Raw genomic sequence first — 27,140 nt, forward strand, 5'->3', positions numbered from 1 at the left:
TCAACGCCAGGGCAGTCTCCGCGGGTGGGACTGAGGGAGAGTGGCGACTCCCGGCCAACCGAAGCAAGTAGCGGTTATCTCTGGTAACAAAGAGGGCGTCTGCCCTGGTTTAAACCCTTTTCAAAAACTCATTTCTAAAGTAAAGGGTAGTGCTGGCCCCCGCATGTCAGTACGACGTTAAAAAGATGCCAATATAAAAAACGTCGATGCAAAACTAGTACCCCAGGCAGTAACCTCTCTGAGGGAATCCGCCGGCAGTTCCGATCCAGTAAAAGCCCGAGTAACTGTCGTAGGCTCCACAAATTCTGGGAGGGGGGCCTCAAAGACGTGTCTTATGGCCAACAGGGACTGCTAAATGTTCCATGGCCCTTTCTAATGGACAAAGAGCAAAGAGGAAGCCTGTCGAGTATAGGCCCTAACGACACCGAGGACGGCAACGTGCAAGTATTTAGCAACCAGACCCGGGAGGAGACTGCCTATTAAGAAGAAAGTGGTGCTAAGCTCAGAGTAAAGCGACAGCAAGTGGCTGATAAAGTAAAATCAGCAACGGAAGATATTATAGAGACGCTACAACTGATTAACGATAAGTACAGCAAGACAGCAAACGCTGTTAAAAATGTGTTCAAAGCGGCGCTTAGGCATCTTCAAGAGGCAGATGTGCTGAGAAAAGGCTGTCTTACTAAAGAAGATTTGCCAACCAACGCTGGGAAGTCGTCATTTGAATCCCTGCCATGGAGAGAACAAAGGCGAGATAATTTTCGACGGCATATATAGAAAAAAACCCTGAGTACTGCCCTAAACGAAATAGAACGAAGTAAAAGAAACAGGAGCCCATCGGACAGCCCTGAGAAACGCTAGCAGACTATGTCTTCAAAGACAAAGAAAACAGTTAGTGGCAAACAAGAAGAAATTCCCCTGAATGACAAAACAAGCCAGAAGAAAAAAGTAGACGCCACAACAACAGAAGTAGTGAAGATGGCTGGAGGACAAACCTTTGCAACGGTGCTGAAGACGATGAAGGCGAATTTTGACCCCGATAAGACTGACGTGTCAATCCAAAGTGTTGTCACTACGAAAAAAGGAGACATACTTATTAAGGCCAAAGGTGTAGAGAATGCTACTGCATTTTCACAGCAAATTAAAGAGTCGGTAGCCGGACAGGGTTCTGTCAAACGAGCGACAGAAAAGTGACATTAGAGGTCCAAGACCTGGATGGCATTGTAGAGGAAGATGAGGTCAAAGTGGCTTTTGCTAGGATTTTTGGAAATAAAGATACGTGGGGCCTGGGCTACTGAATTACGCTAAAGAGACTGCGCAGCTCGGACCTGGTGGCGGTGTTCTTGATGGAGCCTTCCTTTTCGGAAAGGGTGGTCTCTTGTCTCTTTTTGGAGCATTCCGAGAGGAGCCAGAAGGACTTAAGAGTTGGTGAGGTGCCTCTCTTTACCCCCAATGAACTTAGGTCAGTGGTATCGAAGACTCCGCAAGGCCCCGGGGCCAGATGAGGTGCTATCCGAAGTCCTCAAGGACATAGCCACGGAAAAACCACACGTGTAGCTGGACATGTTTAATGCGTCTTTGGGCAACGGACTGTTCAGCGAGCGGTGTAAAATCCAAAGGCTTGTCCTTCTGGACAAGAGTAAACCAATTCCCTTAGTCCCGTCGTCGCTCCGACCTTTGTGCATGCTGTATAATGCCGGGGGAGTGCTCGTGAGGCTGATACGAACTCGTCTAAGAGGGGAAGTCAGTCTCTCGGATAATAAGTACGGGTTCTGAGGGGGACGATCTACGGTCATGGCTGTGGCTGAGGTCCTTGAGTCGGTTAGGGAGGCATAGAAATCCTCACAAAAGACGAGAACCACCTGTTTTCTGGTGACTCTTGACGTTAGAAAAGCTTTTAACTTAGCCAAAGGCTCCGATATAATAACGGCTTTGAGACACCAGAATGTACCGTAATACCTTAGAAAGATACTGGATAGCCATCTTCAGGATGGTGTACTCCGGTACGACATGCGACACGAAGGATGGACCAAGAGAGAGGCGCCTGACGTCAGAAGTCGCACAGGGCTCCACCGTTGGCCCTGATTCATGGAACCTGGTCAACGATAAACTCATGCACTTTGAAATGTCTCCGGGGGGTCAAGCTGACGGGTTTTGCTGATGGAAATATCATAGCACTGCACGTCACAGCGCGATCCCAAGGGGAGGCCGAGCGCAAAATTCGGTGGGTGATCGCGATAGTGTCAAGGTGGCTGCGGGATCACGGTTTTGAACTTGCGATAAATAAGACGAAGATAGTCGTCATTACCAGGCAACAGTGGTTCACCCCACTGCCAAGGTTGTGGGAGCGCTAATACGGTTAATGCTGAAAGTTGGGGGCCCACGAGTGATGGCGTCAGGTGGGCAGAAACGTTGACGACGTGACAAAAGGAGTGGGATCAGGCTAGTGTGGGCAGATGGACGCACCAGCTAATTCCGGACCTGCGATCATGGGTGTAGAGAGGGCATGGAGAGGTAATTATTACCTTATTCAGTTTCTCTCTGGGCATGGTCAGTTCGATACCTATCTCTATCACATGGCGGTGAAAGCATCCCCCAGATGTGCTTATTGCCCCGCGGTGGTTGGGACCGTCGTACGGACGTTCTTCGTGTGCGAGGGATGGCACCGTGAGCTCCAGCAACTAGTGGACAAGCTTGGCGTGACACCCACTCCTGAAAACATCATCTCTGAGATGGTTCGAACCGAAGAGAGATGGAGGACGGTGGACGGTTACGTCGGCCCAGTGGTTCGTTGCAAGAAGGAAGAGAAAAAAGCCGCCATGCGGGATGCCAAGGCTGCTCTTCAGATATCAGCAAGGGAAAGCAACACATGTCGTAGCGCTAGAAAACAGGTGCTAATCTTTTGGGACAATGAGTCCTTTTCAGGACTCGAGAGGACTGGCACCTCTAGCGAATAATAGCGAGTTAGCTTGATTGTGCTGCGAGACGCGATGGTTTCCCTGGTGGTTCCACCCTGAAGTAATGCCATTGCGGTTCCGGGATAGAACTAAAGCCACGCGGCATATGTGGGGTTTTTGTGGGTATGTACTGATTACATACACTACCACTACCACTACTACTACCGCTACCACTACCACTAACACTACCACCACAACTACCACCCTCTAGGGGCTGCAATACCTTGTCGCTGGTAAGGATGCCTGGCTTGGAATGAGGTAGGCTCGAAAGAAATAGGTAATCATTAGTCTGAATGTGTGAGAAACTAGGTTTTCCCGGAAAAAAAGAAAAAAAAAAAAGGGTAACAGGAAATTTAAAAAATGAATAAAAGTATAAGTGGTGTATGCAAGTAGGGACTAGAGCCTGAAGAGAGCTGTCTGGATCTTCAAATGAAAACCAGCCGACTTAAAGGGCAGCAGGGGCTAAGCCCCCATCAAAGCCACTAAGAATCAGCCTGCTGTCTCAGTGTGGTGGCCACCTTGACAGGTCCTAACCAATCTCCACCCTCTCGTGTATAAAAGTAAGCACCATGTTTAACATTTTTCTCAGATACATGCATCACAACCTTACTTAACAAACACAGGGATACTACATGGTCGTCCCGGTTTGCGTACGTCAAGGTCCTTTTGTGGCTAGCATGAGGGCCCTGGCAGCTAGTGAGGCCGGACCATGAGGCCTAGGTAAGTCTAGGTAACTAAATCTGATTTGAGTGCACGCCTTATAAACAAAAAATACGTGGTGGGCTGACTAATCTAAGCTTGCTACCATTAAGGAGGCTAAATGGCGGAACGCTAACTCGTTTTAGCGAGTTGTCTGCAACAGTTGTGGGATTTTATACCTGGCGCATTTCTTACAGGCTCGACTGTGATCTACCAACATATACTTAACTTACACACTTACACCACTTTCACAGTCACTCTACACAACGCCAGAATAGTCTCCATGGGTGTGACTATGAGAGAGTGGCAACTCCCAGCCAGCACAAGCAAGTAGCGATTCTCTCTGGTACCATAGAGGGCTGCTGACCTGGTTTTAACCGTTGCCCCTTGTCGAGCATACGCACCAACGACACCAAGGACAGCAACGTGTCAGTATCTAGCCACCAGACCCAGAAGGAGCCTGCCTCTTTAAAAAAAAATGGTGCTCAGCTTAGAGTAAAGCAACAGCAAGTGGCTAAAAAAGTCCAATCAGCAACGAAAGATATTACAGAGCCGCTATAATGAATCAACGATAAATACAACAACTCAGCAAACGCTGTTAAGAATGGGCTCAAAACCGCGCTCAAACACCTTCAAGAGGCAGAGGTGCTAAGAAAAGGCTGTCTTATGGATGAAGATTTGTATACCAACGCTTGGAAGTCGTCATTTGAATCCCTGCAGTGGAGGGAACAAAGGCAAGATAATTTTCGACGGCATGTGCAGAAAAAAACCCTGAACACTGCCCTAAAGAAAATAAAACGAAGTAAAGGAAACAGGAGCCCATCAGACAGCCCTGAGAAACGACAGCAAACCATGCCTTCGAAGAAAAAGAAAACAGGCAGTGGCAAACAAAAAGAAATTCTCCTAAATCAAAAAAACAAACCAGGAGAAAAAAGGACACCACAAAAACAGTAGTAGTGAAGATGACTTAATAACAGACCTTTGCAACGGTGCTCAAGACGATAAAGGCGAACTTAGACCCCCATTAGGCTAACGTGGCAGTCCAAAGAGTCGTCACTACGAAAAAAAGGGATCTACTTATTGAGGCAAGAGGTGTAAAGAATGCTACTGCATTCTCACAGCCAATTGGAAAGTCGGTAGCCGGACTGGGTGCTGTCGAAATGAACAACATAAAAGTGATATTAAAGATCCGAGACCTGGATGCTATTGTAGAGGAAAATGGGGTCAAAGACGATTTCACTAGGTCTTTGGACATCAGAGCAAGGAGCCAGATGTAGCTCTCTTCAAGCCAAATACAAAGAAGTGAGGCTGGCTTTAATAAAGGTTGACGAAAAAACTGCCAGACAAGTAGAAGAGGAAAACAGGTTACAGGTTGGTTTTGTAAGCTGCCGAATTCGGAGAAGAATTAAAGTACAAGATGTTACAAATGCCTGGGATATAAACACATCTCAGGCAACTGTAGAGAAGAAAACAGATCCAAGCTTTGCTTCCAGGGGGTAAGCTTAAACCACTGAAAGAAAGAGGGTCCAGGCCAAGCATGGTGCTTTCTTTGCCTAACAACGGACAACAAGCACAAAGCAGGCAGTGGAAGCTGCCCTTTATTTGGAAGAGCCCTAGAAGAAGCCAGGGATAAGGCCTTAACAGGACAAAAATGAGGCAAAAGGGCCTTGAGTTAAACGCAGGCTAATGTGGATCCAGGCTGCGATGGGTACTATTTTACTTATCAGCAAGGGAAAGCATCAAGCTTGCAAGATAAGCGGCCTACTATGAATCGCTAGACAGAGTGGTGATCCTGAGGGATCCCGAGTTTTTTTCAGGACTCGAGAGGATCAGCACCTCTAGCAAATGGTGTCGAGTTAGCTCGTTAATGCTGTGAGACGCGATGGTCTCTCTGGTGGCTTCACCCTGAAGTAATGCTAACGCGGTTCAGGGGCAGATTAAAAGCCACGCGGAAAGGGTGGGGGAATTTTAGTGGGTATGGGTAGTCTAATAAAAAAAATCCACCGAGTTCCACACTACCGCGGTCCCTGCGGTGTGCCTCAATGCATTTTTCCTTGCCTCCACAAAAAAAAAAAAAAAACTACTACTATTACTACCACAACCACTACCACAACCACTACCACTGCAAATACCACGCCCAGGTGGGGTTTTCAATAGATTCTCCATACCAGGCGCTTTCCCGGATGGCGGATAGGGGCATCCTCTTAAAATATGAGGTGACAATGGGCAGCTGGGGGGGCTCTCTATGGCGGTGGTCGGGGGCGTGGATCGGGGGGCGTGTGTGGCGTTAGCATGTGTATCTGCGGCAATGTGGACGGGGGACTAGTGCCCCATGCCTCCATCGGTGTAAATGCTTGGGCCGCCTTGATTGTGCTTTTTGTTCTTTGCTTTCTGCTGCTTCCGTGGATGGCACTCCATTTCTTGATGCGGGCCAACAAAAACTAGCACCCATCGTGTAAAGAAGTAAGCGAGGGTTGAAACATTCTTCTTAGATACATGCATCACACACTTCCACTAAACAAACGCAGGGACACTTAAGGATTGTTCTGGGTTGCGTCTGGCGGGTCCTTTCCCAGGCTTGCGTTAGAGGCCTGGCGGCGGGTAAAGCCAGATAATGAGGCCCAGGTAAGTCTGGGTAACCACATCTGATATGGCTGAACGCCCCATAAACAAAGAAGACGTGGCGGGCCGACTAATCTAGGCTTACTACCACTGAGGAGGCTAGATGGCGGCACCTTAGTGCCTTACGCCAGCCCGTTTTGTTGAGTTGTTTGCGAGGTCTCGGGACTGTACACCTGCCGCTCGTCTTGCTTGGATGAATGTTGTGTACCAACAAATACGTACATTACACACGAACACCATTCTTACACTGGTTACTTAATGCCAGAGCCATCTTGACGGGTGGGACTGAGGGAGAGTGACGACTCCCGGCCAGCCCAAGCAAGTAGCGGTTATCTCTGGTAACAGAGACGGCTGCTGCCCTGATTTGAACCCTTCCCAAATACTCGTTTCCAAAAAAAAGGGTAGTGCTGGCCTTCGCATGTCAGTAAGTCACCTAAAAGATGCTAAAATGAAAAACGTCAATGTACAAATAGTACCCCAGGCAGTAACCTCATTAAGAAAATCTGCCGGCAGTTCCGATCTGGTAAAAGTCAGGGTGACTTACGCAGGCCTCACGGATTCTGGGGGGGGGGGGGCACAAAGACGTGTCTCATAGCCAACAGGGACTGCTAAATGTTCCATGGCCTTTTCTCACAGACAGGAAACAAAGAGGAAGCCGGTCAAGCATAGGCACTCACGACACCGAGGACAGCAACGTATCAGTATTTCGCCAACAGACCTGGGAAGAGCTTTTGTATATAGAAGAAAATGGTGCTAAGCTCAGAGTTTAGCGACAGCAATTGGCTGATAAAGTCCAATCAGAAACAAAAGATATAACAAAGACGCTACAATTAATCAACTATAAGTACGGCAACACAGCGAACGCTCATTTAACTTCCTGCAGTGTGAAAAAAAAAGACAAGATAAGTTTCGTCGGCAGGTACAGAAAGAAACCTGAACACTGCTTTAAAGAAAATAGAACAAAGTAAAAGAAACAGGAGCTCATTAAACAGCCCCACGAAACGCCAGCAAACCATGCCTTCAAAGAAAAAGAAAACAGGCAGTGGCAGACAAAAAGAAATTCTCCCGAACGACTAAAAAAAAGCCAGAAAAAAAAAGTGGATGCGACAACAACAGTAGTAGTGAAGATGGCCGAACGGCAGACCTTTGCAAAGGTAATGAGGACGATAAAGGCAAACTTTGACCCTGAAAAGGCTAAAGTGGCAGTCAAAAGTGTTGTCACTACTAGAAAAGAAGACATACTTATTAAGGCCAAAGGTGTGGAGAATGCTTCTGCATTCTCACAGCAAATTGAAAAGTCGGTAGCCAGACAGGGTACTGTCAAAATTAGCAACAGAAAAGTGACATTAGAGGTCCGAGACCCAGATGCCATTGTAGAGCAAGATGAGGTCGAAGAGGCTTTCGCTATGACTAATGGACATCATAGTTAGGAGCCAGAAGTAGCTCTCTTGAAGCCTAATGCCAGGGAACAGAAGCTGGCGTTGATGAAAGTGGACGAAGCAACTGCCAGACAAGTAGAAAAGAAAGGCAGGTTACAAGTTGGTTTTGTAAGCTGCCGAATTCGAAGAAGAATTGAAGTAACAAGAAGTTATAAATGCCTAGGATATGGACACGTCTCAGACAACTGTAGAGAAGAAAACAGATCCAAGCTTTGCTTCCGGTATGGAAGCTCAAACCACCGGAAGAAAGAGTGTCCAGGCCCAGCACGGTGCTTTCTTTGCCCAACAACGGACAACAAGCACGAAGCAGACAGCAGGAGCTGCCCTTCATTCAGAAGAGCCCTAAAAGAGACTAGGGATAAGGCCCAAGCAGGATCAAAATAAGGCAAAAAGGCCTTGAGTTGAAAGACAGGCTCATGTGGACCCACGCTGCGCTGGGTACTTTTTACCTATCAGCAAGGAAAAGCATTAAGCTTATAGTGGTGCTGGCTGAGTAGGCGGCCTACTAAGAAGCGCTAGACAAGGTGCTGGTCCTCAGGGACCCCAAGTCTTATTCAGGACTCGAGAGCATCAGCACCTCTAGCAAATGGTGGCGAGTTAACTCGTTAATGCTGTGAGACGCGAAGGTCTCCCTGGTGGATCCACCCTAAAGTAATGCTAACGCGGTTCCAGGGTGGATCAAAAGCCTCGCGGCATGGGGGGGGGGTTTAAGTGGGTATGGGTTGTCTAATAAAAAAAAATCCACCAAGTCCCACACTATTGCTGTTTCTGCAGTGTGCCTTAATGCGTTTTCCCTCCCTCCAAAAAAAAAAAAAAAAAAAACTACCACTAATACAACCACTACCACTACCACAACCGCTACCAGTATCTCAGGTATGGTTTTCGCTAGTCTCTTCATACCAGGCACTTCCCCGGGTTGCGTATAGGGGCATCCTCTTAAAATATGAGGTGACGATGGGCACCTCGGGGGGAACTCTGTGGTGGTGGTCGGGGGCTTGGATCGGGAGGCGTTTGTGGCGTTGGCGTGTGTATCTGCGGCGATGTGGAGGGGGGACTTGTCTCTTATGTCTCTATCGCTGTGGATGCATGGGCCGGCTCTGCTTGTGCTCTTTGTTCTCCGATTTTTGCTGCTTCCGTGCGTGGCATTCCATTGCTTGATGCAGGCCAACGAAAACCAGCACATGTCGTGTATAGAAGTAAGCGGCGGCTGAAACATTCTTCTCAGATACATGCATTACACACTCTCTCTACACTAACACAGGGACACTTACGGATTGTCCTGGGTTGCGTGTGGCGGCTTATTTTCCGGGCTTGCGATGGAGGCCTGGTGACAGATAAAGCCGGATAATGAGGCCCGGGTAAGTCTGGGTAACCACATCTAATATGGCTCTATGCCTCATGAACAAAACAGACGTGGTAAGCCGACTAATCTAGGCTTACTACCACTGAGAAGGCTATATGGCGGCACCTTAGTGCCTTACGCCAGCCCGTTTTGTTGGGTTGTCTGCGCAGTCTCGGGACTGTACACCTGCCGCTCATTTCGCTGGGATGACTATTGTGTACCAACATATACATACATTACACTCGAACACCATTCTTACACTTGTTACTAAACGCCAGGGCAGTCTCCGCTGGTGGGACTGAGGAAAAGTGGCGACTTTCAGCCGGCTTAAGCAAGTAGCGGTTTTTTCTGGTAATAGAGAGGGCTGCTGCCCTCGTTTTAACCCTTCCTAAATACTTATTTCTAGCAAAAAAGGGTAGTGCTGGCCTTCGCGGGTCAGTACTACACTAAAAAGATGCTAAAATGAAAAACGTTGATGTAAAACATGTACCATAGGCGGTAACATCTCTGAGGGAATCCGCTGGTAGTTCTGATCCGGTGGAAGCCCGGGTGACTGACGCAGGCCTTACTGATTCTGGGGGGGGGCCACACAGACGTGTCTCATGGCCAACAGGGACTGCTGAATGTTTCATGGCCTTTTCTAATAGACAAGGTACGAAGAGGAAGCCTGTCGAGTATAGGCATTAACGACACCGAGGTTAGCAACGTGTCGGTATTTAGCCACCAGACCCAAGAAGAGCTTGCCTCTTTAGAAGAAAGTGTCACTAAGCTCGAAGTAAAGCGACAGCAAGTTGCTAATAAAGTCCAATCAACAACGAATGAAATTAGAGAGACGCTACAAATAATTAACAATAAGTACGGCAACACAGCAAACGCTGTTAAAAATGGGCCCAAAGCGGCGCTTAAGCATCTTTAAGAGGCAGAGGTGCTGAGAAAAGGCTGTCTTACTGAAGAAGATTTATATACCAACGCTTGGAAGTTGTCATTTGAATCTCTGCAGTGGAGGGAAAAAAGGCGAGATAATTTCCGACGGCATGTACAGAAACGAACCCTAAACACTGCCTTAAAGGAAATAGAACGAAGTAAAAGAAACAGAAGCCCATTGGACAGCCCTGAGAAACGCCAGCAAATCGTGCCTCCAAAGAAAAAGAAAACAGGCAGCGGCAAACAAAAAGAAATTCTCCTGAACAAAAAAACAAGCCGAAAGAAAAAAGTGGATCCGACAAAAACAGTAGTAGTAAAGATGGCCGAATGGCAGACCTTTGCAAAGGTGCTAAGGACGATGAAGGCGAACTTTGACTCCGATAAGGCTAATGTGGCAGTCAAAAGTGTTGTCACTACTAGAAAAGAAGACATACTTATTAAGGCCAAAGGTGTGGAGAATGCTGCTGCATTCTCACAGCAAATTAAAAAGTCGGTAGCCGGATAGGGTATGTCAAAATTAGCAACAGAAAAGTGACATTAGAGGTCCGACACCCGGATGCCATTGTAGAGCAAGATGAGGGCAAAGAGGCTTCCGCTAGGACTTTTGAACATCAGAGCTAGGAGCCAGAAGTAGCTTTCTTAAAGCCAAATGCCAGGGGACATATGCTGGCGTTGATAGAGGTGGACGAAGCAACTGCCAGACAAGAAGAAAAGGAAGGCAGGTTACAAGTTGGTTTTGTAAGCTGCCGAATTCGAAGAAGAATTGAAGTAACAAGAAGTTATAAATGCCTAGGATATGGACACGTCTCAGACAACTGTAGAGAAGAAAACAGATCCAAGCTTTGCTTCCGGTATGGAAGCTTAAACCACCGGAAGAAAGAGTGTCCAGGCCCAGCACGGTGCTTTCTTTGCCCAACAACGGACAACAAGCACGAAGCAGACAGCGGGAGCTGCCCTTCATTCAGAAGAGCCCTAAAAGAGACCAGGGATAAGGCCCAAGCAGGATCAAAATAAGGCAAAAAGGCCTTGAGTTGAAAGACAGGCTCATGTGGACCCACGCTGCACTGGGTACTTTTTACCTATCAGCAAGGGAAAGCATTAAGCTTATAGTGGTGCTGGCTGAGTAGGCGGCCTACTATGAAGCGCTAGACAAGGTGCTGGTCCTCAGGAACCCCGAATCTTTTTCAGGACTTGAGAGCATCAGCACCTCTAGCAAATGGTGGCGAGTTATCTTGTTAATGCTGTTAGACGCGATGGTCTCCCTGGTGGCTTCACCCTGAAGTAATGCTAACGCGGTTCTGGGGTGGATCAAAAGCCACGCGGCATAGGGGGGGGGGTTTATTGGGTACGGGTGGTCTAATAAAAAAATCCACCGAGTTTCACACTATCATTGTTTCTGCGGTGTGCCTCAATGCATTTCCCTTCCCTTCACAAAAAAAAAAAAAAAAAACAAAAAAAAACAAAAAAAAAAAAAAAAAATCACTACCAGTACGTCAGGGCAGTCTCCACGGGTGGGACTGAGGGAGAGTGGCGACTTCCGGCCGGCCCGAGCAAGTAGCGGTCCTCTGTGGTAACAGAGGGGGCCGCTGTTCTGGTTTAAACTCTTTTAAGAGGTTATCCTGAACAAAAAAAAAAATTGAAAGAGGAGGGTAGACCTGACGACAACAGTTCTGGTCAAGATGGCCGAAGGGCCGACTTTTGCTAATGTCCTGAAGACAACAAAGGCAAATTTTGACCCTGACAAGGCTAAAGCTGCTGTTAAAAGTGTTGTTACCACAGGGAAAGGAGACATACTAATGAAAGCCAAAGGTGTCGAGGATGCGACTGCATTCTCACAACAAATTGAAAAGTTGGTCGCTGGACAGCAAACTGTTAAAATAAGCACGAAAAAATGATACTAGAGGTCCAAGACCTGAACGTTTAGGAAAGTTCAATTACTTTTAATTATTTTTTCTTGTCATTTTTAAACATTTTTTCTTATTTTTTCGTTTAAACATTATTTTTTACTTTTTGTTCAACAGATTATGAAGATCATGTTCTTCGGTTAGTGACATTACAGAAGTTTGAGAATTACTGATCTCTCCAACTCATTCATACACGGAGAGTTTTGACGCTCTTCGAGTAGCAGCAGAACGCGTTCCAAAGCAAACAACTCCATTTGATTTGCCTGTTATCTTACACACAGCAAATACCGTAACTAACATTGGCAATTCGGAAAATTTTGTATTCGAAGGTGAGTTTAATTACTCTTAATTATCTTCCCTATACATCTTTAAACGTTTCTTCTTATTTTGTTTTTTTTTTCTTCTAAACTTCATTTTTTACTTTTTGTTTGATAGATTATTAAAATCATCTTTCTCGGTCAGTGACATCAAAGTAGTAAGAGAATCACCGCTCTTACCAACTTATTTATACACGGTTAGTTTTTACTTTCTCGAAACAGTGATTGGAACATAATATTTCACCGCAAAGAGTACTGCTTCATTTAAGAACAACATCACCCCAGTCGGTACAGGCGCCACAAACTATCGATTTGTTCTCTTCACCAGAAGTTGCGAACATATCCATTGTTTCACAGCCACCTGTCGAATCTTTTTAAAATTATCTCTAGAAATAGTTGAAGTTGAATATTTATTAAAAAGAAAAAGGAGAGGGGAAGAAGTTAATAATAAAACAAAATTATAAAGTAGTACGTACTCAAATTTGATAACTTAAATTGTAATATTGTAAATAAATTGTAAACAAATTGTAAAATATATTGTATTGAAATAAAATAAAAAATTATAAATATATTAGTATTTTAAAGATAATAGAATCTAAGATTTTAATGTACTATTCCTCTAAACTCCGACGATCTTGCTACCTGTATTTTACGATCGAGGGTATATGGCCATAGGTCTTTAAAGTATAACACTCACGTCAATACAATTTAAATCGTAAGAAATCTATTTTAGACACACTAAGGAAGGGTTACAGTTCTGAATTCACATCAAGAAATGTAAAAATAATTTTTAAAAGTAAAGTTGTGCTTCTAAGCTATCCAACTGATTGATTACAGTCACAAGAGCGGCTCAGGCACTCGGAGAGAAGGAAAGCTGCATCTCATATTCGCTCATAGAGAGAGAGATTGCGCAATCTCAAGTAGCGCTGTGGGTGGGCAGATGTGACTAGTTTTGATAAAGAGAAGTTATAAATACAGATTGTCTCTTATTACTGACTTAGTTTTACCAATGTGACCCGAGTAGTTACAGGAATGGTGAAGAAGAGAGCCTTGTCAAAAAAAGGAATACATTATGAAAAATAATTTTTAACTTTAACATTTACAATTTCAAAATACTCATCGAACACATCATTAATATCCACGGCTTTTATAATGCTGTTAGATTTTTCATACCAAAAGAATTTTCAGTGGTTTCCTTGCAAGAAAACGTTTTTGGCCATTGGATAATCAAGCCACTTTGCAGTTTCAATGATTAATCGTTGTATATAAGAAAGCATAACAATTACCAGACGGTATGAGTTCACGAAACCAAATTGTTTGAGGGTGATGTTACTTTAAATGACAATAAGTATAATATTATAACTACTGCTAAGAACCTCCAAAGAATTTATACTTACGGAAAAGATGAAGCTAAGTTTATAAGTTCAATCCTAACGTGCGAAGTGAACAATTTGTTCCAAATGCATCATTCTTTCAAAGTCTTTTCTCCAGTATGCCTTACACACGAGCAAAATAATTTTGAAAAGAAAAAACTATTTTATGCCTTACATAAAGCGCATTTATTAAAACAATGGTTTCTGACTAGCATATTAATCAAGTCATCAAAGCAAGACAGTGATTTATATGATGCAGCTTATTAACGCTTTCAACGACAAAAGCAATAGCCTATACGGATGACTATGTAGGACGTGGTTGGTTAAGCGTAGAATTTGATAAAAATAAAACTGATAAGACTTTTTCCTGTATAATCTTATGTATTTTAAGAATAAGATATTTGACAAGACGAATTTTATAAATCATGCGTGTTTTGCGAGTGTTGTTTTGTAAATCATGTACACTTTTTATTTAATATAAATTGATTTCAAAAAATAAAATAAAAAATGCTTAACAATTACTTCCCTAACACTCCACATCTTACATTATCATGCAACAAGCTCGCTAACAAAAAAAAATTTTTGTGTGGATATAACTACCACGTGCCCAAGCTGCACACGATTTCACACATTTAAACAGCGCGTGCAAACCAGCGCTGCAGACGACTTGTGCACGTTGCATCGCGCGCAAACTCAAACTGCGTTGCAGGTCAGCAGGCGGCGCTACAGGCGTTTATGTACATTGCAGCACGCATAAACTCAAACAACACGCGCAAACTGAAGCAGCGCTGCAGGTGGTGCACGCAACCTTAAGCAGCGCACGCACAAGGAGTGTGAGAAATTCACAGCTCTTGCTTGCCCATTGGCTGCAGGAGGGACTACTCCAGCCAAAAAGAAGGGTCCACACGCCACGGAGAGGAAGTGGGCAGAAATCGCCGGGCGACTTGAGCCCAACTGGGCTGGATTCTCCATAGCTCATTCACTGTTTTTCAAAAAAAAAAGTAAATGAATAAATGAAAACAGATGCTATTTAATTAAATAAAAAAGTTTTTATTTGAAGTTCTATGATGCTCGTTCATCTTCGTTGGGGCTTTGAAATGTGATTAGACAATAACCAAGTACATTTGATTTCAGTTGTTATATTTTGTAATTATTAAAATGATTTAATTAATATTACATAATTTTCCATACCTACCTGAAAACTGGAGACTTTCAACTGAAAGTATAGCATACATGCAAAATTTACTTTTACTGAACTGCCCAGTTTGTCGAATTTTTGATGAAGTTTTGAAAGAAATGGTAGTTTTTGTACCTAGTGACGCACGTCACCAGGGTAAGCACCAGGCCCAAAGGACTCCTTGTGCTTGCCCTGGTTGGATACGCACCAGGTGTGAACCTTATTTTTTCTAACGAGGGCGCAACCAACTTTCAAAAGTACCCAAGGTAGGAAAAGGAAATTTATGCAACTTCTATGAATATGCAAAATATTCTTAACTCTCGGAATACTGAAGCCTCAATTCTATGAAAGGTAGATTTTTTTCGCCTAGATTATGAAACTTAGCACTATTTTGACCTGTTATACTCACAGAAATTGCAGATAAGGAAATAAGAAATCCATACTATAGTGTTATATCAGAATATTTGCAATAATAGTAGTGTTATAAGTGATTATAGTATAGTTAAATGAGTGAAATTACTAGTTGCATTCTTTTTATCGTCTACTCGGCAAACCCAGTTCATGTCAGTTTAATGTCCTATTAGTACTTTTGGGGTTATATAAATTATCATGTACGAAATTATAATTACTAAATACATTGTCATCAAATATACCAATTACTCTTTTAGCAAGTACAATGGAATAATACAATATAATCTCAAAAACTTATTTTAATATTGTAAAACGAGACTTCAAAACAACTTATTAAAAAAAAATTTTCTTAGTTTAATATTACTATTGTCAATGAAATCTATCCCAGAATAACCTTTTGCAGAGATTCTTTTTACCTGGCAAACATATTCACCTGTTGATTTACTACTAAATTGCGTAATAATGCGTCTGCAGATAGATTTAATCTGACTAGGTGGTAAATTATTTCCTTATCATACTTGGACAATGTAAATTGCCATTTCTGTGTTTTGAGATTTGCCTTTCAAAACCACACAAGTACTTAATGAATCGTAACTGTGGTAGATTTATGACAGTACTAGCAGCCCTCCGTCTCTACTTCGCCCAAGATCAATGACACGTAAGGAAGGATGTTGTCAGTAATGTAAAATGTTTTTATTTAAGAATTTCACATTTATTCTTGATACTTTTTGAAACAAAAACTTTTAATTAAAAAAATTTTTCTTTGAAATCCATGCAAATTATGTGGTTGAATAATAAGCTATAAAAAGTAAAAAAAATATAATGACGCTGAAAAGTACCACGCGTTCCTTACGCCTTAAAAATTGTTAGCCCTAAAGGCCCGTTGACTTGCACTTTTTCACGACATAATGAATAAAAAAAAGGTTATTTGTTGAGCTGTTTATTCGTTAACTGTGAGGATTTCAAACGGACAAAAAATATATGACTAAACATATTTTATTTTTCTGCCTTCTAACCTCAAAATAGCTCCTTCGCCGCTTGATTTTAGATTCTCAGGCGGAAAAATAATATACGAAACTCGTTCGAAAAGGCTCCCTTACGAACCTCGTTATGGCCCTCGCCTTCGGCTCATGCCGTAAACCTCTCGGTTTGTAAATTAAAGCTTTTGCAAACTCGTTCGTAATGTACTATTTCAATCCCACAACTGTATTACCAGAGCTACAACGTCCTGAAGCTTAATCTCTTCATTTTTTGTCAAAACAAGCAAAACAAACAGATATTATTCTACCTATTCAAAAGTCTCAAAGATTTAAGTGATAACTGCCAGATTTATGATTAAAAGCTGATCTCTTACTCAACAGATTTTTTGTTTGTCAATTTTTACGCTGCTGTTTCAATCTCGATAATTTGTTCTGCGTCAGTTTCTTGGCACCTCAAATTGTATAAATTAAAAGCATTTGAAGTTTTCCTTCTACTTCGCTCTCTTGCAACTTTAGGCATGGTTAAAATTTTTGTAAACCCTATAGGCTGTTTTTTGTCAACTTAATCATTGTAATGTATTTGTCAGCAAGGTAGTTTGAAGTCCAATGGCCCTAAAAATGACGAGTGAGGTAAATTCTTTCTTGACTAAATTTTCTAACAAACATGGCTACCTAGATACTTCAGGGTTATCTTCCTTAGCCTGCTGTTGTTTTTTAAAACATTGTATACAGCAAAAACCAGATATATCAGCTGTGGATATTCCAAACCAGCTTAGACGAATTACTTAAAATATCTCACAAAAACACGACAAAGGCTACAGCATTACAAGTTCAAGGGATGCACTGTAGAGTTAAACCATCGTCTTGCTATGCTCTCTCTCTTTCTCTCTTTCTTACCAAATATCTCTTTAAGTACCCTCCAGCTCGATAGTTCAATCACCGAGGGACATTAAATTAAAATCAATAACACTTACCATGGGCTCATCTCGACTGCTGCCCATTACCGCTCAGTTTTTCTCCAGCTCTTACAATGACCTAGAGGTATCTATTTTACAATGCTCATGGTCATCAGCACGGTCTCTCCAGCTTTGTTTAAAGACACTTAGTCTAAGAGGCGTTTTTAAACAAATTTCAAAAATACTCACAATCATAACTCTTATATCATTACACAAGTTTAACTTAATAGTTTACGTTTTTAATACTGATTGTACAAAAAAAAAAAAAGAAAAGATAAACAAACAATAATGGTGTAGGGTAATATATTTGGAAGTAAATTATTGACTAACTTATTAATAACATTGAGTTAACATGATAAACATAATTCACTCTATAGTAAAATAAATGAAAATCTTAAATTTAAAGTATAAATAATATTCTACAGCTATGCATTAAATGAAAGAGTTCTGTTCGTTTGTTTTCTTACCATTTAAAAAGGAGAAAGAAAAAAGTAAACTGGTATTTAGTCAGTAATCAAAGTTTAATTCAGACAAGGTTCTAAGAAATGTTATAGCTATTATGGTACGAATAACAGAATTATTAAATTAACAAACAAACAGGAACGAACTCGGCTTTACAAGACAACTAAATAACCGACTGCCCACATAAAACGTTTGCAAAAACTTGTTAGGTTTAACTGCAGGAAAATCTGAGCTTCTGATAAATAAAACGTAGAATTTTTTTTTTTTTTTTGTTTTGTTTAATAGCATGTACTTCATTTTTTTACATTTTTCGAATTAGATCATTTTTTTTTGCAGTTATCAAGTGGTACAAAAAAAAGGTGTAATAAAGATATTCGGAGGAAAAGATGTATTTTTTTGTGTCACGGTAAAAATTTTCCCACAGTCATATACACGCAAAGTTACTTATATGACGCCAAACGCTGCAAAATAAAAGTAGAGTAACTAAAAAGTGAGGAGAAAATATTCAGTTTAAATTGCAAACTCGTTTCTTTATTTTGAGTTTTGTTGCTTACATACCTACAAATGATAATTGAAAAATAGTACTTTACTACAATTTTTAAATGATAAAAAACTAAATAAGAGGTATCAGACTCTAGGGTCAATAAGTACTTAAATATTTACATGTGTAGTTCAGACAATAAGGGTGTGAATTTTAGTAATGAAACTATAAACATTGCTTAATTTGGTTTTTTAAATTAATTTTATATTTCATTTGAAAAACAATATTGCTCACTATAACCAACCAAATTTATAAACAAAAATTACCTCTAAATCATATATCAATATATTATTAATACTATTAAACAACGTCTTAGTATAAAAAACATACATACAATTTCTTATGGCATGAAGTGTAATTTAAATTATTATTCACAAAAATAAGAACGTGAGTGCGTAACAGCTTCTGAACAAAACAGCACTAGTATGTCTATGTATTTTTTTAATTTCTTCTTTTTCCCAAAATGGTATGCCTTTGTGAAAACATATGTAAATAGAGTTGTGGAAACACTAAAAAAAAAAAATGTAATTTAATAACTCATTCAATTAATTACCAATAGGAATAAACTTAAGTTTGTATAAAAATTGTTTATCAATAGTGACTATTACACATTAACACACGCATACATAAACACATATAGCCAATCTACATAAAGCGGAACGAACATTTTTTACTTCCTCACAAAACTGTTAATCAGTAGAACTCCACAGTGGAATAATAGTGTTATTAAAAACTTTTTGAATACTATTATTATAGGTCAGTGTTGCTCAAAATAAAGGTTTTTTTGTAACAAAAACTGATAATTTTGTAGAAAAATCATTATGTAAAGAAAAACTTTTTAAAAATAATTTGGTAATTTTTTTTGTAGATCAGGTTGAAAACATTTTGAAAACTCTAGCTTAGTTCTCTTATTGATTATCGGGTTTGACAGTTAGATGTCGAATTTTTAAAATGTACAACACTTAAATTTTTATTTGGTTTTTTTCAAAAATTTTATCTCTAGTTTTTATTTTGGTGTAAAACGACTTCAAAAGTCAAGCACTCAATCCATGATTGACGTTTAACTTTAAGTAGAAGGTCTACAACAAAAATTTTTTTGGTTATCACCATTTTAAAAACAGAAAATTTTGAAATTGTTGAATTCATTTGTTCGATAGTAATAAAATGTGACCCTCAGGCACAAATTATCGTATTTACTGCTACTGTCAAAAAACATTTTACTATTCTCTGCGTATTTCCCACCCTTATATTTAGCTCAGTAGTCATTTTTACCAAAGATTAGTAAGGAAATTGCTGACTACCATGCTACGGAGTGTGCCCACTTTTTTCCAGTGATTCAAGTGCCCCACCACGACCAAGCGGCCGAATCAGGCACAGATTTTTTTATTTTATTTGAGAAGCACGGTAGGGGTATGAAAGGAGTGGATTCACGTGGAAATGTCCATGTAGGCGCATATCTTAAAGACGCGTGGAAGGGGTATACCCAATGTGCGCCTACGAGGAGAGGAGTGGAAGTGTCGGTTGTATAGCTATATAACTGAGCGCACAGCCAAAGCAAGTGACGACACGAGTTTTTCTCTTTTGAGTCTTTTGACTCTGCCAACGAGTATATGCTATGTATATATTTAACTGACTTGCTCTCGCTCTGGCTTTAATGTTATCTATAAGTCTTAGTAGTTAATTAAATCGTGGAACTAAATGCTCATTAATTATATGCACAGACTTTTGATTTCAATGCATTATTTTTTAATTCTCCCGTACTCTTAACATTCCCAAATCCATTTACGTTTTTGAAAAGTATATAGCTTCAACTAATATTTAAGGTTTTTAGTACAGCTTTCACAACTAATTTGTTAATTTTACATATCCTAACTGCTGTGAATTGTAGGACACGCTTCAAAGGATATCCTTTAACATACTTGACTTTGAAAGAAGTTCCAAATGTTATCCGGATAGCTAAGATGTATAAGGCTTATGCCGCTTCGGGGATTGTTTTGCACTTAAGGGTTCAAATCATCATCATCGTAAATTTTTTTATTTTTTTAATTTTTTTATTAAATTCATCAGTTTGTCTTCATTTCTTTTATTTGTGTTTCACTAAAAAATATATATGTGTCCTCATTATTTTTTTCGGAATCATCAAGATAAATATTGTTACTTTGATACTTCTTGTTAGCAATGCAATTCCATAATTTTATAATACTAAAATAACTTTTAAGGATTTTAACAGAATTTGTGCATTTTAAAACTCTTGAGAAATTATGAGCATCCTATTTACAACAAGAAAAAGCCGAAGGCAAAAGAAAACCCATACTTTTACTACGATTATATCAAATATGATCATTACCAGTAAAGTAGAACTTACATTCAATTATACGTAAATTTTTTTTTTTTTTTTTTTTTTTTTTTAAATATTATAGTGCTTTACGTCCGGCTCCTATAAAGGGCACTACACAGAGCACTTAGCACTTTGGAGAAGGAAGGGAAGAGGGATGGGAGGCCTCCCATTACTGATTTATCTACGTACATATATTACATTTTTTGCTTGTATTTACATTTCTTATTAATACCTTGTGGTTATTGCATTAACAAATATCGTACTACATATATGTACAAACATTAAAGCAGATTCTTTAGTCTTTATAAATAGTGCGTATTTTACATTGTAGAGTCTATATATTTTTGTAGATCAATTATATATATACTAGTTTGTATTTAAAAATAAAATTTAATGGTTAATTACATGTAGCTTTATCAAGATGCAAAGATAAAAATAATTTATTTATTCAAGTAGAATGGCAAAAAAATACAGAAATAGAAAATATTGTTTGGAAAGAGATTTTTACATAATTGTTTTACTTTACTTAATGATTTTTATAGATAAATCGACAATATTTAGGGTAATAAATTTAAAGTCACTCATCAATATTTCATCATTCAACAAGTATACATGACATGATGTATGAAAAATGGTGTGGGGGGCCTGTGGAGGGACACGTAAAATTGTGTGGGGGGCTGTGAAGGGGCTGTGGGGGGATATGTGGAATGTCCCGCACAAATAACTATATAATATAGGGAGATACATATACATACATAAATGTACTTGTAACTTCAAATTGAGGGATAAAAATTAAAAGCTCTATCTTATATTCAGTTTGAAAAGGCTTTTTTATGCCTATTACTCTTAAAAGACTCTCTATTATACTAACCTGCAATTTATTTAGTCAGGAATTGTGAGAGCTAACAAAATTTTTTTAACTACAAATTTATGGATTAATAATAACCGAGTCTGGGTCTATTTCTTCTAGCAAAAACTTAGATTAAGAGCTAAGGGGGATGCTGTGATATTTCATTGTTTTAAGAAATTTCTAAAAAAATTCGTATAGGTATGTTACAGTGCCATACATAACATAAAAATTTTAAAGAGCCTAGATTCACCGTTTTTGAGAAATAAAATCGTTAAGTTGAACAATTATACACATGCTTTCAAAAAGGTCTTGTCAGAAAATGCAAGTTTTTACCTATAACTCTTAAAATTTTCTTAAGAATTTAAAAAAACAATATGTGAGGGTTTATTTTAGTTGAAATAAGTATACTAAAATTGGGGAAGCCTAGCTTTACCGTTTTCAAAACATTACTGTTTAAAGTCCAGTTACAACGTTACTAGAATACCTATGTAGTGGTAAAGTATGAGACGATAGTTACGTTGATTTGGTGTTTTAACGTTTGTGTTCACTTTCCTGGGCATTTTTTTGTTCTATACATCTAATTTCCAAATTATTTACCTGGTTTGGTAAGGATAGTCATAAAAATGACATTTTTAATACGTAAATTCAATTTGAAAGTTGACTGTACTACGATAACCCCCTTAAAATGGTATCAATCTATACATTTGTAGTGCAAAATCTTTGAAAAATCTTTCAGTTTTCTGAAAAAATCGACCAATTACTTATCCCAGTTTTCCAATTTTTTCTTTAAATCATGAAGTATTCAAACTATAGTTTCCTGCATTCAAGTGCCTACTTTTTAATGATAAATAAATTAAGCTATGATTCTCAAAAACTAGTATGTAGAACTATAAAAAAGGCTTTTTGAAGATTTTAAAGTTAAGCTACTCGTTGTGAGAGTTCCGCTAGCTTATTTATAAAAGAAACCTGTGTCACGTGGTTAAAAAAAACGACAGTGCTAATATAACTACAAAAAAAAATTAGCTGCCTTGCGTTGTATGGCTAGAGGTTTTTCGATGGTCTATCTTATCAACTACAAACAATCGAATAAATTTATGCAAATCTTTGTGTGGTGCATAAAATGTAAAATTAATTGACTGATTGCAAGAATTAAAAGTGCAATTCAAATTGTGAAATTGTAATATTTTGTACAGTTATTAATCTATAAAAATACGTATAGTGCCACCTTCAAAACAGAGGAAAAAATTTTTTGTTAACTGTATATGATTTACGCGCTGTCAAAAAATTTTGGTAACTATTTCTGAAAAATTACAATAACAATTTACTGTAGGTCAAAAGATCAATTGTTCATACACAATACACCTTTTTTTTAAATCCATACTCCGAGTTACAAGTGGTTGAAACTAATATGTCTTAAATAAAAAAAGCTTTGTTTAGTCTCTGTAAGACTCTATGATCTAAAATACGCACTATTTATTAAGACTAAGGAATCTACTTTAATGTTTGTACATATATCGACGCCCCGGGCGAAGACTATTCTCTAATTGGCCCTGGACGAAAACTATGCCCTTTTTTTGTCCCTGACGAAGACTATGCCCGTTTTTTTCGAGCCCGGGCGAAGACTATGCACTTTTCTCAAACCCGGACGAAAACTATGCCCTTTTTTTGGTCCCGGACGAAAACTATACCCTTTTTTTGGTCCCGGACGAAGACTATACCCTTTTTTTCGAGTTCGGACGGAAACTAAGTTAAAAAACACCCCAATGTTAATTACTAACCCCTCTTGTGTTTTACTTTTCCTAAAACAAAAAAAACTATCCAGATTTGCTGATTTATGCTTTTGGTGGGTGGTTAACAGCTACTAGTACGCTGGAAAAAGCTCACGAATACGAAGCTTTTAAAAACGATTAAATATTGTAAGATTTCGCGATACTTGTGTCAAAACGTTTGTTATAAGTTTTATTTTTACATCGAGATTCACATTCACGTGAATCTACAGACGTCTTTGTAAAAAAACAACACGTAATCATTATTCTTAGCAGGTATAACGGCTTCAGTATTTGGAGTTTTGGTAAGTGTTTGAAAAAAGGAGTTTTTGAGCTTTTTTGAAACGATTCCGTGAATTGTACATAACAATAACTGTAATTAATTTAAACTTGATAATTTATTCTTGTGTTAAAAAATACTTTGTAATCTAAATATTCATGTCTTGCAAACATTAATGAATAAAAAGAAGTTTACTTTTTTCTCAATTTTCTTCCGAATATTATATTTTATTATATCACGAATTGTACAAATTTTATTAATTTTTTAACTTCAAGTTACAATAATTATATTAGTTACTCATTATAATCAACAAAAATGCAGAAAAGAAATTAAATTTGAAAATAAAACATAAAAAAGTCTTTCATATTCATTAATTGCAAATTACCATGCTTATAAAACGATTCCTGAGTTTGTACTATTATTTACGATTATATATGTAAATGTAAACAACAACTACTATATAAGTATATTTGACTATATATCTAATTACAAAAACAAATTTACGGTGAGCTTAAATGAATTGTACTTCATCCCGGCTCCAGAAAAAGTCAATATCTTCGTCCAGACTCGGAAAAAATGTAATAGTCCTTACACGGACTAGAAAAAACGGGTATAGTTTTCATCCGAACTCGAAAAAAGGGCATAGTTTTCGTCCGAGCGCGAGAAAAGGGCATAGTCTTCATCCGAACTCCGGAAAAGGGCATAGTCTTCGTCCGGGACTCCAAAAGGGCAAAGTTTTCGTCCGAGCGCGAGAAAAGGGCATAGTCTTCGTCCGAACTCCGGAAAAGGGCATAGTCTTCGTCCAGGATCCTAAAAGGGCATAGTTTTCGTCTGGAACAGACAAAAGGGCATAGTTTTTGTCTAGACTCCAGAAAAGGGCATAGTCTTCGTCCAGGCTTCGAAGCAGGGCATAGTCTTCGCCCGGGGCGTCGATATAAGCATATAAATATACCGTGCTCTGCGTAGCACTAGTCAGTCCAAGCAAGCGCCGCGCCTGAGTTGAACGCTTCACTCAGTTCGCACCTGTACATAGTATACCAATTAATTGAAAATAAATGTTGCAGTTAATTTACAATTACAAGTCTCACGTTAATCCTTTTTCCTGTATCTGTCTTCGACGTGGTCTGGGCTTTAGCTCACGACGGTTACGGCCCTTCCACGAACAAATGTAATATATGTACGTAGATAACTATATACGTATAATTGGATGAAAGTTCTACTTTACTGGTAATAATCATATTTGATATAATCGTAGTAAAAGTATGGATTTTCTTTTGCCTTCGGCTTTTTCTTGTCGTAAATAGGATGCTCATAATTTCTTAAGAGTTTTAAAATGCACAAATTCTGTTAAAATCCTTAAAAGTTATTTTAGTATTATAAAATTACGGAATGGCATTGCTAACAAGAAGTATCAAAGTAACAATATTTATTTTGATGTTTCCCAAAAAAAAAAAAAAAATGACGACACATATATTTTTTAGCGAAACATCAATAAAAGAAAGGAAGACAAAATGATGAATTGAATATAAGCATATGAAATTAATGAGCATTTAGTTCCACGATTTAATTAACTAAGACTTATAGATAACATTAAAGCCAGAGCGAGAGCAAGTCAGTTAAATATGTATATAGCATATACTTGTTGGCAGAGTCAAAAGACTCAAAAGAGAAAAACTCGTGTCGTCGCTTGCTTTGGCTGTGCGCTCAGTTATATAGCTATACAACCGACACTTCCACTCCTCTCCTCGTAGGCGCACATTGGGTATACCCCTTCCACGCGTCTTCAAGAAATGCGCCTACATGGCCATTTCCACGAGGATCCACTTCTCTAATACTCCTACCGTGCTTCTCAAAAAAAAAAAAAAATGTGCGCCTGGTTCGGCTGCTTGGCCGAGGCGGGGCGCTCGAACCACTGGAAAAAAGTGGACACACTCCGTAGCATGGTAGTCAGCAATCTTCTTACTAATCTCTGACTTTTACGCCGATAATGCTAAAATACTTTTCCTAGTAAATTATAAATGCTATTTTCACTCAAAAGATTATATAGTATATCCATCTCTAAAATTACAAAAAACAGTCGTATTTTCAGGAAAAAAAAAGAACTAGTATACATTCTTGGAGAAGGAAATACTGTATTATCTGCCAGGTTTTAGCCACCCTCACTTTTGACTCGGAAGACAACTTGAACTCAGAAAAGGATACGGTACTTTCCCTTCATCTTGCGTAATATAGTATTTATATGACACGCAGAATAGAATTTTGCACGCATGGGCACAATTTGAGCCCACTTTATCACATTACTCCTCCAGTGAAGAAGTGGCGTAGGCCAAGAGATTGCAAAACTGACTTAATAATGTAATCTATTTACTATTTTAAAATGTGTTGGAGATACAAAATTTTGTATCAGTCTTGCCGTAGCTTAAACTTTTTTCTGACATTGTTAAGATTTGAATAGCTTAGGATGAGAGAGGATTCTTTGTTTTGTTACTGCGCGCAGTTTGCTCGAGAGCTAAGAAGGGGCTGTACTTGAGGTAGGCGCTCGCACACCTTAAAGTGGGCGTAATTGACTCCCTTGCGTGTGTGGGCGCCCTCCACCTACTGTCTAATTCTCAATTGCGAGATATCGGCGCCAGTTCTTCTACCGCAAACGGCACTCCCGATCTCTAGCCTTCCAGACTACGAACAGTCAGCACACGATGAAAAGGAGCTCCCTTTTCGCTTCGAGTCCTAATTGGCAGTTTTTAATTCGCGCCAAAGTTGTACAGTTAGCTGCAGTAGCAGCAGCCTTTCGAAGAGAATTAGCTCTCCACTTGGTGTCGTAAGATCGCTTCTTTTTTCATTGTTTCGATTCTTTCCTTTTATTTCAAAAGATTATCTATTTTGTAGATTTTGAGCACTAAAAGAAAAGCTTATTTGTTGATGCGCTCTACACACGAACGACTAGAACTCGTCGTTTCGTTGCGGTCCATTTCTCAATAGAATAAAACGGTTAACACCAGCCTTTTGAAAGTCAAGTCATCTTTTATAGATTGTTGACTCTTTGATGTTATCTTGTTCAATCAACCCGTTCCTGGTGATTTATAATCAAAGTTACAACATCCAGGCAAATTATGCCGTTTAATTAAAAACTAGAAGTTTGAGACCTGGGAGTTTCTCAATTCGTGGCTTTCGAAATTCAAGTCACGAGAAAAAACGCCAGCATCAAAACAGACATTCAGATCCTAGTTAAAGACTAATACTGACTTAAAATTTTAGTTAAAACTTTAACATGACCTCAATTGTCTCAAAAATATTTTAAAGACACATCTAAAATCTCTAGATACTAAAATCTAATTATGAATTTCAACCTCTATGGTGTACAAATAGTGTTCACCATATTACTGATTGTTCTGAAGTATTAAGAATGGTAAATAAATTTCGACAATACTGATGGCCTGCCAGTTAAATATCTAGTGGCCACCATGATTCAAGTGATTTTGGACTCATACAAGTGTCACAACAATATAGAGTATGTTAGATAAGAAAGTTAAACTTTATAAGGTTATCTGTTTAAAAATATAGATTATTACAAATTTTTTACAGCTTATATCGATGGGACAGTGAGATGTAAGCGGCGTTCAAAATCTTCCACTACGTAAGACTACCAGGAACATGGTTCCAGAGCGATTATCTAATCTGCAATTTGTACTTAGTGTGAAGGCTCATTTTCCATGTAATGTTAAGGTGCTAACCGCACATTAGTAGGGCGAATACTGGACCACTTTTAAAAATTGGGGTATACAGCGTGTCTCACTGTACAATTAGC

At 39.2% G+C, this 27,140-nt stretch overlaps 1 protein-coding gene across 1 annotated transcript in view; it reads right to left on the reverse strand.

Moving 5' to 3' along the window:
- Nucleotides 1–18,283: 18,283 nt before the first annotated feature.
- Nucleotides 18,284–27,140, reverse strand: part of Hacd1 (3-hydroxyacyl-CoA dehydratase 1) — a 235,166-nt gene continuing 226,309 nt past the window's right edge. Inside the window, exon 5 of the mRNA XM_089589228.1 lies at nucleotides 18,284–18,610. Within this exon, the coding sequence (XP_089445354.1) occupies nucleotides 18,543–18,610 (68 nt within the window). The 3' untranslated portion in view covers nucleotides 18,284–18,542. The remainder of the gene's footprint in view (nucleotides 18,611–27,140) is intronic.

Source organism: Copidosoma floridanum, unplaced genomic scaffold (assembly GCF_036245765.1).
Source record: "Copidosoma floridanum isolate Cflo_tuat_1 unplaced genomic scaffold, Cflo_Japanese_pri ptg000008l, whole genome shotgun sequence".
NCBI classification, from domain to species: Eukaryota; Metazoa; Arthropoda; class Insecta; order Hymenoptera; family Encyrtidae; genus Copidosoma; species Copidosoma floridanum.